The following is a 13172-nucleotide window of genomic DNA, read 5'->3' on the forward strand; positions in this document are numbered from 1 at the left end:
AATAGATCAGAGCTAAATCTAGGGTAGAGATAGAGGTAATGGAAAGGAGAGGATAAATGTGGTAGCTCTTGACTTCACAGGGCAGGGCAATGGATTGAATCCATGAAACACTGACTCCATATGATATCCTCCAAGAATACAAAGACAAAACAAAACAGCTTCTGGCCTCAGCTTACAATGCATAGCAGAAAAGTAACATAAGCACAGATAATTAAATACAAAATACCTACAAAATAGGGATAGGAAGTGGCTCCCTGACTTCACTGACCTGGGAAACTACCAGTATAGGTCAGCTCCTTTGGTCCAACTGAGAGTCTTAGAGAGTTGCCTCAACCATGGCTTCTGAAATTTTCTCCACTCTCTATCCCTTTCCACCTGAGAAATTGTATGCAACCCCAGGTATATAGGAATACAAAATAGGTATACAGATAAACCATTTATTGATAATTATAATTTCATGACCCTCCACCATAGGGTTGCAACCAGTTTAAGAAGTTTTGTCCTGGGGGCAGCTAAGTGGTGTAGTGATAGAGCACCAGCCTTGAATTCAGGAGGACCCAAGTTCAAATCTGGTCTCAGACACTTAACACTTCCCAGCTGTGTGACCCTGGGCAAGTCACTTAACCCCAGCCTCAGGAAAAAAAAAAAAAAAAAAAAAAAGAAGAAGTTTTGTCCTGAAATGCTGATAAAGTAATCTGTCTAGTGTCACCTAGCCAGCAGGGGTTAGACACAGGACTTGGACCCAGGCCTCCTGGATTTCAGGATAGCTCTCTAGCAAATACACCATACTTGAACCTGGACCCTCGAGGAAGCTAGATATTACAAAAAGCAAAGACAAGGAAGAACATTTTAGGGAAAAGCCTATGAAAGGAAACAGGGAAGCAAAAGACTAGCATGCTGAATTTGAGAGAGCAAATAATCAATTATAGCTAGATTGTAGAATGTCTAAAGTGGAATAATGTGGAATTCAATTTAGAAAGATGGGCTACTGCCAAGTTTTAATAACTAACAGAATGTCTAGTTTAATCCTAGAGGCAATCATTAATCACTACAAATTAAGCAGTGAAATGTCATGGTCAAGCTTGTATTTAGGAATGTTAAGTAAGAGTTCACCCAAGCAAGGGACAATGGGGGTCTAAACTAGGATAAGAGCCATATGAGTAGACAGAAGGGGTTAAATGAGATAGGGGAAGGGAGATAATCCCAAAGAGACATGGACACCAATTGAGTAGGAGAAGTGAAGGAAAGGTAGCAATCAAAGATGATTCCAAGGTTATGAACCTTAGTTACTATGAGCTCATAAGTGCCCTTGGCAGAAATAGGAAAATTAAATAAAGAGGGAGATAAGATGAGTTCAGTTTTGGTCAAGTTGAGCGTCAGAGATTAATGAGATATCTAGGTACAAATGTCCAGCAATTAGTTCTCAATCCAGGATTGATCTCAGGAGAGAAATGAGTTTGGTAATATACAAAATCTGAAGTAAACCCACAAAATCTGAAGTGAACCCATGAGAGCTAAGGAAAACAACTAGAGTGAAATAAAAGAGAAAGAGAGATGGTAGGAGGCAGCCTAGGACCGAGACCATGGGACAGGGATGAGAAGTTGCATTCAAACAAGAAGGAGGAGAACCAAAAGAGAGCAGTGTTATAAATGCCTAAGAAGAAGAAAATATTTATGAGGTGAATATAGCCAACAGTATCAAAATACTGACTTCCATCAGAAGCAAGAAAATTGAGTATTTAGCAATGTAGCTAATTACTGGTAACCTTAGAGAGTGCGAGTGAATGATAAAAGTCAGAAGCCAAATTTCAAATTTCAAAAGCTATGGGCAATATAAAAAGGGATTAAGTCAGTATAGAAAATAACTCCCCCCCCCCTCAAGTTCTATTGTGAATGAGAGGGAAAATATAGGAACAATAATTTTGGAGACAGAAATTAAGTGAAGGGTTTTGATGTTTTCTGCAGGAAAGACCTAGGCATGTTTATAATCAACAGGGAAGGAGTCAATTCATAAGAAGAGATTAAATATGAAGGAAGGATAGAATTCTGATGAAAAATGTTGAGCAGACATTTAACAGTAGGAGTCTAGAGCTAAAGGGGAAAAGCAAGATAGGGATTCCTGATGAGATTGCAAAGGAGAGAGAGATTATCTGCATAAAAGAAGGGCAAAAATTGACTTTTAGAACAACTAATAGGAAGAAGATGTAAGAACCAAGAAAGAACATTTTAGCAAAGAAAAGAATAAAGTGAATACAAGATCAATAAATCCAATGGGAAATCAAGGCTCCAAATGAAGAACAATTCAAAAGATAAATGCAGCAGAAATGTCAAGGAATATACCCACAATTTACAAAAGGGAAATTGAGGCTGAGAAATATGCCTTAATATATATATTTTTTAAATAACACAGTTTTATATATACATATGTAATAAATACACACCCACACATCCTACAGGGTATGCTTAGAAGATTTGATTCATCATTTTCAGAAACTGATAATACCCCAACACTTAGTAATCAGTGTAGTGGTAAAATATCAGTTGGAAGACTGATTAAACAAAAATTAAATGGGAAAGTGTAAAAAAAAAAAAAAAAAAAAAAAGATTTTCCGTTCAAAGATCCGCACAAAGATAAAACACCCACATTTCAACTATCTTAAAATAAAAACAGATCATGGAGCTTTCTATCCCAATATATTTACAAAATCTAGTTGGCTTTTTGTTTGCTAAAGATAACATCTTTTTTGACCTCAACCTTTAGTCATTTCAACAGAAATTGGTTGCTTCATTTGTTTCTGCTCTCAAGTTCCCAATTTATTATTTTTTTCAAGGAAATGAAGTCTCATTGGCATCTCCCCGTCATCTTATTCATCTATGTACCTCTATCAATTCAGAATAAAACCCATCCACCCCTTTTCATCCAGTGTAATTCTTATTCATGTTTTTATGAAAATACTCCAAAGAACTCCTGCATATACTGGAAGTCTCCCTATGCTTTCTCTTAACATACTAGTACAAGATTTGGGCTCTGTCTTATCCTTCACTAGCTAGCCCCAAAAAATAAATCAGCAATATGGTTTAAAAAAAAAAAAAGCACTGCCAACTTATTCAGAAGTGAACCATTTAATTCTGCCATCATTGAGGGAATAATGTTATAATGTTGTAACTTGTAATGGGGAATTTAAGTAAAAATATAAGCCCTAATGTCAGTAGACACAGACCAGGTGCTATTTATTGTGTAGCCTTGTGGTAGTTTCTATTGCTTACAGAAACTCAACTTTAGATAAATTTTCATGCTTCAGAAAGAATATGGATTATGTTAGAGATTTCTCAAAAGTATTCTCAGAAAGTCAACTTTTGGAAAGGAAGAAAGGAAAAAGGACACTGTATATGACTGTGTTTTGTGTTCCTTTAGGGATTTTATATACTTCTGTAACTATGCAGGATACCTCCCCACTAAGGTGGGGGAGAAGGTAAGCCTCCTGAACATAGCCTAAGCTCCATGTCTGGTTCATCAACTGCTTGAGGATTTCCTTGAACCACTCCTTAGTCCAATGCTGGGAATATTTAAAAGTTCTATATGACTAGATCACATCCTCCTCCAGTGATTTTTATCTTTGATAAAGTCTTTCCCACAATTTCTAGTATGCAAAAAAAACATTAATAAGATGTTATTACTGTCTACTTAAATCCATCATGGAAAAGTACACTGACCTTTAGATCACTTGAAATCTTGGTTTTTCTGAGATCATAGAGTTCAATGATTGTAGTCATAAAGATTGGTCAATTCAATTTATATATATATATATATATATATGTATATATATATATATGTATGAACTTTCATTCATAAACACAATTAACATCTGATTATTAACTCATCTGTATTTTAATGTCTTAGATTATTGCTTTGGGGCACTGAGAAGTTAAGAGACTTGTCCATGGTCCCATAACTAGCATATAATATAGAGATATGATCGAAGACCTTTCAAGGATGACTCTTACCATAATATTCTTTTTCTTCTGTGTTGAAAAATGTTAGGATTCTTACAAGGTCCAAGTCAGTGGAATTGATGAGATAATGATTTCTAATTGACATATACTTAGTACTTATTATAATTCCACAAGATTCATATCTTTAAGAAAACATATTTTAAGAGAAGGAGGTGTCAGGGCCAGGAAGGAGAAGCCAAGTAGAAGTTCATTTGGAGGGAGCTGGAGGCTGAAGCTGGCAGAAGCAAAGGACTAGAGGCAGGAGCTGTTGGGAACCAAGGAGAGAGATAGGCCTCTAAGAAAGCTAACTGGGCCCCAGGAAAAGAGACAAGACTTTGAAGGAAACAATAAAGAATTTGGACTTTAACTCCTGGATGGATTTGGGATGATTACACTGAACTGAAATGCGCACTGCTCCCAGAAGCCCCCCAAGAAACCTGTTCTCAGAGAACATTATATCTTAAGAAGAACATTATAGAAAAATACTAATATTAAATAATGGTCATTAAAACATACCACTAACTTCTTCAACAAATAAGACAGCAGAGATTAACAAAAGGTCTGCTTTTATCAATGGCTATTCTTTCACTTAGCTACCCTTAGAAGAGAAAGCAATTATATGAAATCAAAGTCTCTGTTTTTTAAAAAGTCATATTTCTGTCATGACCTCTAAGTGCTAACAGTTTCTCAGTTCCCATATTTTTTTTCCACAAAGCCTATAAGTCTTTGGTGATTTGATGGTGGTTTTCCTTTCCCTTCATTTCAGGAGCTCATTTTTAATTTTGCCAGTCCTCTTTAAAAGTGTTTTCCAATTAGTGTAAAACAGACTTAACTGGTATTTCAAATTTTCCTCATATCTCAGTCCTCCTCTCTCTATATTCCTTCTCCTTTCTTACATCCATTCCATGACTCTCTAGAGTTAGAACTCAAGTTTTGAAGCATCTAATGAGCTGGTATATTGTCCAGTTTCTATATCAAAAAGGGGAGGGAAAAAGGAAAAGGGAATTAAAAAGCAAAGTTTATACTTGAAAATAACAACTCACTCTTAGAAGTATAATGGAATAGCATCAACTTCTACTCAGGGAATTATCTGCCTGCCTCTGACTGAAATGATCTTATTAGGGAGAATGTATGATAAGTGATGCCATTCATATCATGTAATTAAGTAATTCATTTCCAGGAAAAAAAGGCATTTCACTTTCCTAGACCATTAGATGAACTATGGCCATGACTTCTAAACAAATGAACCCAACATAACAAAATTATACCACAGCTAAAAATCATTTAATTTCAAGCTTAGTACAGAATACACTAAATATACACTGTAACTTCAATTAGTTTTCCTAGAAGTACAAATCCTGATTATTCCTATTGGATATAGGCAGTCACCAATGTTTACATAGTAGAACAATGCTGGGATAAGTGGAAAAGCTACTGTGGGTTCCTTTAGCAGGTCCTAGCATCTTTTGCTTCAAACAAGACAGGTCTACTCCCAAAAGGTCTTTGGCAGTGTAATCAAAGTATCGATATCCCTCATTTGGTAACATATATTTCCAATATAATTTAGCTTCTTTATGATCCACATTACTCATTAACCACTGGGTCAGTAACAAATAGCTATTGAAAAAACCTGAGTCATAAAAGTAATAAAGCCTTCTTAAAATCTCTAAAGTTAAAAAATGTACTCCTCATCCCTACAATGCTTTCTTTCCACCCATCTTAGCTCATTAATCCAAGTGTCAGTGGCAGAGAATTTAAATATTTTTTCTTGTGATCTAAACCAGTATTATATTAGTTTTTGCTGAGTTCTATAGAGCCCAAGCAAAGGTTGGATGCCACTCTATGGCATCTTCTCTCTGGTCACCACTTAAGACTTCACTTTTTCCCTTCATCTCATTTCCCTTTCTGTGACTGCCAGAGATTCATGGCATTAGTGACCAGCTCCAGTAACTCAAGTTACTGCAAGAGATGGTAGGAAAATATCAATACAAAAATCATCAAAGCTCTTTTTCTTCTCCTTCTTTGAAAACTAAGGCATACAGAATTATATTGTTTTAAACATATTTTGAACCTGATTGTAGAATGTTGACAGAAACAATCTATATTCAATCTTCTACTGAATGAACTTTGGTAGAAATGCTAATAAAGTGAAATCACACAATTACTATGCAAAAGATGGAACGCCAATAATGGATCACAATATTTGATTAGCTGTTAGGCAGAGAAATATTAAGACAAAAGACAAAGTAATACAAGAGTAACATACATTTTTGTGTCCTTTTCCCTGTCAAAAATCAATCAACAAAAACTCTGCTGCAATCACCCACTGAGAATAACTATTCAAACAGCTAACTACCCTGTACTCAACAACTGCTATTTTCATCAACCACTGCTTTGAAATATTCCCTTTCTGGTCACCAATGAGGATTTTCAAAATGCAAGTTAATTTAACAGTTCATACTGGGTACCTTCTGACAGTAAGGTTTTGACGAAAGAAATGGCTGGCTCAGAAATATTCAAAGTAATTGTTCCTATCCTGCTGCCAGTATAACCTAAATTTTAGAGAATGCCACTGAAAATTTGATAGAAAACACAATTTTAAAAGAAAATAACCCAGACCAATTGGCTCCCAATTACCCTTAAATCTTGAAAACCTTCACTATATATTTTGTTAAATATTTTCTTTCAATATTTTATCGTACCAACCAACAATTATCTATTCATGGAGGACTTAGCACTACACTAAACATTATTGATCAAAAAAGAAAAATACGAAATTATGCCTGTTCACAAGGAGTATACCATCAACTTTCAGCAATTAAACTTAGGAAAGGACACTTTGTCCAAATTGATTTTTTCTCCTCACCAATGTTTATTAATGTCATGTGGTGGTTTTTAAATGTGGAATACTTAATCTAAGTAACTTTAAGAAAGCAGGGTAAAAAGCAAGGAATTTATTTAAGTATGTTTAAAACCCTAGATTTAACCTAATTAGGGGCCACAACATATTAACAAGTAAATGCATGTCAACAAGTTACTTGGTAAAGGAATGAGAAAGACTAGAGCTTGGGATCAGAAATCAGGAGGCTTCTAGTTTAAGTCCATTTAGGTTCTCTCTCCTATAACACTCCTCTCCCACCTCCTTCCTGCTGGGCAAGAATTCAGTCTACATTTTGTTTTTCTTGTTACCATACAAATGGTCTGCATGTTTTTAAAATGTACTTTTTGCCCATTGTCACATGAAATTTTACAAAAGATTTTAAGGAAATTATTTCATTTGAAGTAAAGTGCAAATATTATTTCTATTTTGCAGAGAGGAAACAGGGTCAAAGACATACAGTGATTTTCCCAGTTACATAGTCAGTATGAAGAATGAGATGGGATCCAAACCTAGAGCTTCCTAAATCAAGCATGCATGATTCTACACTATCTTATTATACATTCCTTAAGCAGTCTGAAAAGCCAGTTAAACCAGTTCAACTCATAAAATTTTTAAATGTACAGCCAGATCCCAACTAGTACAAAAAAAAAAAAAATTCCCTAAGTAGTAGGATGTATTTGAGTTTATACTACTTGGAGTTATAATTATGCAAAATATAGTCACTTATTTCTCTCATCTAGTATAAACACAAAGTGCAAATTCTAACAAATGAATCATTTCATGGAATTCATTTTCAACAAAAATCAGGACTGGGCTGTATTTGAAAATCAACTATAAAGAGAATTTAAAAATTAAGAAAAATGTCTCTTTTTTTTTTTTATAGCTGAAGTCCCCAAAGCTTACTTTTTCCCCCCCTCCAATCCTGAAGGATTAAAGCCTTCCATCTTTAATCAGTTTCTTTTATCCTGCTCCCATTACATTATTCTGATGGCCAAATTTTTGCCCACATCACACCATTGGTGCCACCCATTCTCTACTTTTTGGCAGCTTACAATTAAAAACCCTCAACTAGTCTTTTGGGATTTACTGCGCCTAAGACAAAGAAGCTGCTTGGAATTGCCAACTATGCCAATACAGAGATGCCAAACCCCCATCAAAACACTATCCAAATAACCTTTAAAAAAAATCTAATTATAAAAATATCATGTAAATGGATATACATAGATGATATATGTAAGTCTAAATTGATATAAATTTAGTCTTAGCATTAAATAAGATTCATGCAGTTAGTTAGCTTCTTTTCTAAAGGGAGGCAGGCAGTAAGGCAGGAAGAAAGTGATGTGATCTATGATATGGGGCTTGTCACCAAACGATAGCAGACACCAAAAGTCGGAGTTCCATTATGTGAAGAATTCACAATGGCCATCCTCTTTGGCAAAAGATAGATTTATTTAGGAGGAGGAATTACAGACAAAATGATGAAATACAATAGACATCAGGAATGGTAAATATGAAATAGAGTGACCTTGTCTTTCTCTTTAACACCCTCCCCCCTCCCCCATGCCATGTGGTATGCTTCCCAACCCCACTTCTCCTCCTTACAGCTAACTAGCTTTTTAAGGGTGCTGAGTTCCTTTCAGGATTTAGCCTGCCAGCTAAGATCATGCCCCAACCTCATCAAGTACTCCCTTTCTCCTTGGTAATTGTGAGTTACATGAGGAACTTGTCTTTCATATGCTCTTCCGCTCTATTTCATATTTTGAGAAGAATATTACAGGGAGGGAGGAAGGGAAGGAAGGAGGAAAGGAGGGAGGGAGGGAGAAAAAAAAGCTCAAGAAGTTAGTTGTTGTTCAACAAATTAAATCCAAGTCAGTTGTAGTTTGTTTTCCATTAATTTCCAAAATGTGAAGTAAAAACACAAAGAATTACACCAGATATATGTATTTATTGAAGCAAAGGAAATGAAACAATATCTAGCCAATCAAAATTAGTCAATATAAAACAAGGATCTGACCTGCATTCCAATTTGAGATCATTTAAAACGACTAATATCATAGGCCATTGATAGTGACAAGTTTATGAAAAATAATAAATTAAGGAAATCTTTTCATTTAGAACACAACTGTAAATGAAATTGTACAAAGTTCTTCCATCAGCAAGAATCAACTCTATCTACTGAATCACTAGGGCATCTTAAACCTAGTCCTCATAATCTGTAGGGGTTCTTGAATCAACACATTCTGATAGGGTATAGCTTCTAAGGGGGCCATGGCAGCCTAAGGCCATCTGGCCTTGGGAGTGCAGTAGTTCCACAAACAAGGCTGTTGGTCAGTAATAACAAAGTTTCTGGAATAAAAATGAGGTGCATATCAAACCACTCTTCAACCCCCCATCTCTAAGACCACTCCTCAATTCTACCTCTAAGCCATAAAATTAGCATATCAGTGATAAGAAGTACCAATTTATCAGAAAAAGATAGATCTTTTTCTGATAAATTTGTCTTCTTGCTTCAGGTTCTAGGCTAAATTATTTTGTAACTTAGCCTGCTTCAATTGGCATTACAATAAACTTTGCCCCTTGACTAGGATATGGGTTCAAGCCAGAAAATTCTGTTGAGATGCAATATAGGTCTGTGACCCCCCAACCTTTTGGGGTCCTGTCCCTTCTGAACCTCAAAAATTCCATTCTAAATTTTGATCTTATTTTTACTCAGTCCCTTTTTCACATGTACAAAGTTTTTGTTACTTACTTATCAAGGAAATTTTTGTCCACAACTGCAGAAATGTCAAGAAGAGGATTTCCCATCCCAAAAAGAATATTTTCCCTGAAAAGGAAGCACAAGCACAAATTAGACAATTCCTTATTGTAAAATGATCAGTTGTGAGATGTTAGGATTACCAGGTGAGAACTCAGGTTGTCTGGACAGTGACAAGGTGAGAACTCAGGTTGTCTGGATAGTGACAAGGCGAGAATTCAGGTTGACTTGACAGTTCTCTGGCTCAGACCTTTGGTTTGGGCCTTTAAAGGGAGTTTACACCTTAGGAATTCTAGGAGGAGCAAGCTCATTGGTTGAAGTAATGTTTCCCAGAAGCCCTTACGTTATCCCATGCCCATTCTCTGGGAGGATAAAAGAAAGGCAGCATTGGGTCTGAGAGAATGGACTCTGGGATAAAGTCTTGACGCCAGGCAGGCTGAAAGGAGACCAGTCTGATCTGAGAAAGGACAAGAGTTGGAGGAGATTCAGAGCTCCCAAGAAACCTGCTCACAGAGGAAAAGATTTTACAGATCTCCTCCCAGAGAAGGATTATAATTGAGCAGACTACCAGACCCTCACAATTCAAGAACATTACAAATTGGCGCCCAATGTGGGACAAGGACTTTTCCTTATCCTGACAAGGACTTATTCTGAGCCCTTCAGAGGAGCTAGCCCAGACCTTCACAAAATGGCGCCCGAACAGGGACTTAGCTATTCTCAGCAATACATTATTATTCTGAATGACTTAGCTATTCTCAGCAATACAATTATCCAAAACAATTCTAAAAGACTTAAATTTTTTTAAAATATATATACTATGCATCCCCAGAAAAAGAACTGATGGTGTTTGAATGCAAAGTAAAATATTCTTTTTTGGGTGGATTTTTGTTTTTGGTTTGGGTTGGTGTTTTTGTTTTCTTTCTAAAGATGACTAATACATAAATGTTTTTCATGCCTAAACATGTATAATATAGATTGAATTGCTTGCCTTTCTCAATATTGGGGGGAAAGAGAAAAAGAAAGTGAAAGAATTTGGAACTCAAAATTTTAAAAATAATGTTAAAAATTGTTTTTACATGTAATTGGGGAAAAATAAAATAATAATTTTTTGAAAACAAATTAGAAAATTCTGTAGCATAGTTATAACAATAAAACAATTAAATTTTAGGTTCAATATCAATTTGGAAGATCTCCTGTGAGTGTGCATTAGGGCTCTACTTGCCCTAGTGATGCTTTGTATTCTTATCAATTAGTTGGATGTAGTGGTTGCTGGTATTCCTATCAAATCTGCCTTTGACACAAAGAAATGGTAGAATAAATATAATGGATGATAGTAAAGATTCTAAAGAAAGCTTTGTGTGTGAAAAATAGTAAACCTTGGATGGACCCAGGAATTCGGAAAAGGGAAGTAATGCTGCACTGGGAGCTTAGAGCTAGATTCTAAGGAAGAGAGGTTAGATTGGTTCTATTTGGTCCAAGAAAGCAGAAAAAAAAATCAAAAGCTGAAAGTTAGAAAGAGGGAACTTTAGGCTAGACAAAGAAGCAATTTTTAAAATAAACCTGGTTAGGCCCCTCCTCAACTGGCAGTAATCATTTATCTCTATCTCAGGATCTCAGTGTGGAGATTTCTTCTGGTGAGAAGTTATTTAATCTTCTTGGTACATTATATAATGACATCATCATTTTTTAGAAAAGGGTTAGAAACATGAAACAAAGCAGATAATTTTTGCACAACAACCTCTCCCTCAAAGCACTCCATGAGGCCATTCAAAGCTCCCTAGCCGAAGGGAATGAAGGCAAAAAACCCTCTAGGGACCTTACTAAATACTTATTAGCAGCTTTTATAAGACCTATGCTTGTGGCCCAGAGCTAATTTTTCTGGGAAACAACTGGAGTACAAGTACAAATTGCCGGAAATACATTCCAAATTGGAGGAAGGGAGATAAATTATAAATGGTAAAATGTTATTGCTAGTGTAAATAAAATAATTTACTCATGCTAATAACTATATGAGAGTCAATCTGTTAAGAAATGAACACTGATGGCCACTCTTGTATACTTGTGCACAGGAACACAAAGGTAAAATTTAAGCAACAAGTACAATGTAATTACAACACTTCTCAAATTCATGCTGATCAAAGATTTAAAACTATTGTTAAAAATGAGACATTTTGAAAAAGATCACTAGCAAATAAAAATATTCTTCCAAAAATCTATTCATTGCCCTTGATTTAAAAGCTGTCAATTGTTCTAACAAAATGTTTCCCCCATGTATCCATTGTCTTTATTTACTGTTACAGAGCCACAGCTCACAGAGGGGCATTGACTGCAGCAAAAATTTATCACTACTGCATGAAGACTAATGCAAAGACCTTATATGGTTGATGCTCCTAAATTCATGAAAGGTAACATATAATAAAATACAGCAATTGCTGGTCATGAGACAGTCTGTAATGCGCTTATATTTGAGGATTTTCCTAAGTTAAAAAGAATTATGGCTTCTAACAGAAAACATTTATCATAAAAATATTATCTCCCAATTATCCATAATTACAAACAGGAAAATAGCATGGATATATCAAAGTCATTTATATTTATACTTAAATTTGTAATATACCAGGAAATTGTGGATAGATTTCAGGGATTCCATGAGTGTAAATGGTAAGATTCTTTCTCCAAATCTAAGACACTGATTGACCTGGGGGGCCCTAATCTTGTTGGAAGTGTCTTTCTCCTCAACATAGATGGGAAAAAATTAACATCTTTATTTTCATTAACACCTTTGGTTTCCTTTATCATCTTATTGTACTTTATGCTTTTAAAAAAACATGATCCTGAAAAGGGATACATAAGCTTCACCAGATTGCAGACAAGGTGGAGAATTCCTGAGATATAGCCATATCACATCATTGAATCACATGACTTGACTTGGAAAGAGAGATTAGTAGCCATCTGTTTCAATCTACCCAAAAAATAATTCCTACAACCAACTACATATTTAAATGATTATCCAACCTTTGCTTGAAGAAGAGGATATTATCCCCTTTCCATGATCCATTTCTGAAGAGCTCTGGATGTGGGATAGCTTTCTTGAAATCTAGCCTAAATTTGCCCCTTTCCAACTTCTATTCATTGCTCCTAGAGCTGTACTCCAGAGCCACACAGCACAAATGTAATCACACTTCAACATGACAGTCCTTCAAATGCTGGAAGACAGTCCACTCTGAGTCTTTTCTTCTCCAAAGGTCAGGCAGTCTTCATCTGGCATAAATTGAAAGCCTCCTCCATACTCCTAGTAGTCCTCTACTGGATATTCTCAGAGGGTCAATATCTGTCCTAAATTGGGACATCTAGAACTGAATATAATATACCAGATGTGATTTGATCACATTAGAGTACAGTGATCATCTCTAGCTTTTTCCCCCCTATAAATATATCTCTTTTACTGAAACTAAAGAAAGTATTTTGTTTGTTTCTTTGTTAAAAAAAAAAAATAGTATTTTTCCAAATACATGTGTGTGGTACGGAAATGGTGAGGGAACA

The 13172-nt window shown here is 35.5% G+C and overlaps 1 protein-coding gene across 2 annotated transcripts in view; it reads right to left on the reverse strand.

Annotated features, from left to right (window-relative positions):
- The window catches only part of ADK (adenosine kinase), a 612746-nt gene that overhangs the window by 507843 nt on the left and 91731 nt on the right, over window positions 1-13172 (reverse strand). For both annotated transcript variants that reach the window (XM_074296780.1, XM_074296781.1), the window contains exon 2: window positions 9624-9698. In XM_074296780.1, coding sequence (XP_074152881.1) covers window positions 9624-9698 — 75 coding nt within the window. The remainder of the gene's footprint in view (window positions 1-9623; window positions 9699-13172) is intronic.

The sequence above is a fragment of the Sminthopsis crassicaudata genome, chromosome 2 (assembly GCF_048593235.1).
Source record: "Sminthopsis crassicaudata isolate SCR6 chromosome 2, ASM4859323v1, whole genome shotgun sequence".
Taxonomy (NCBI): Eukaryota; Metazoa; Chordata; class Mammalia; order Dasyuromorphia; family Dasyuridae; genus Sminthopsis; species Sminthopsis crassicaudata.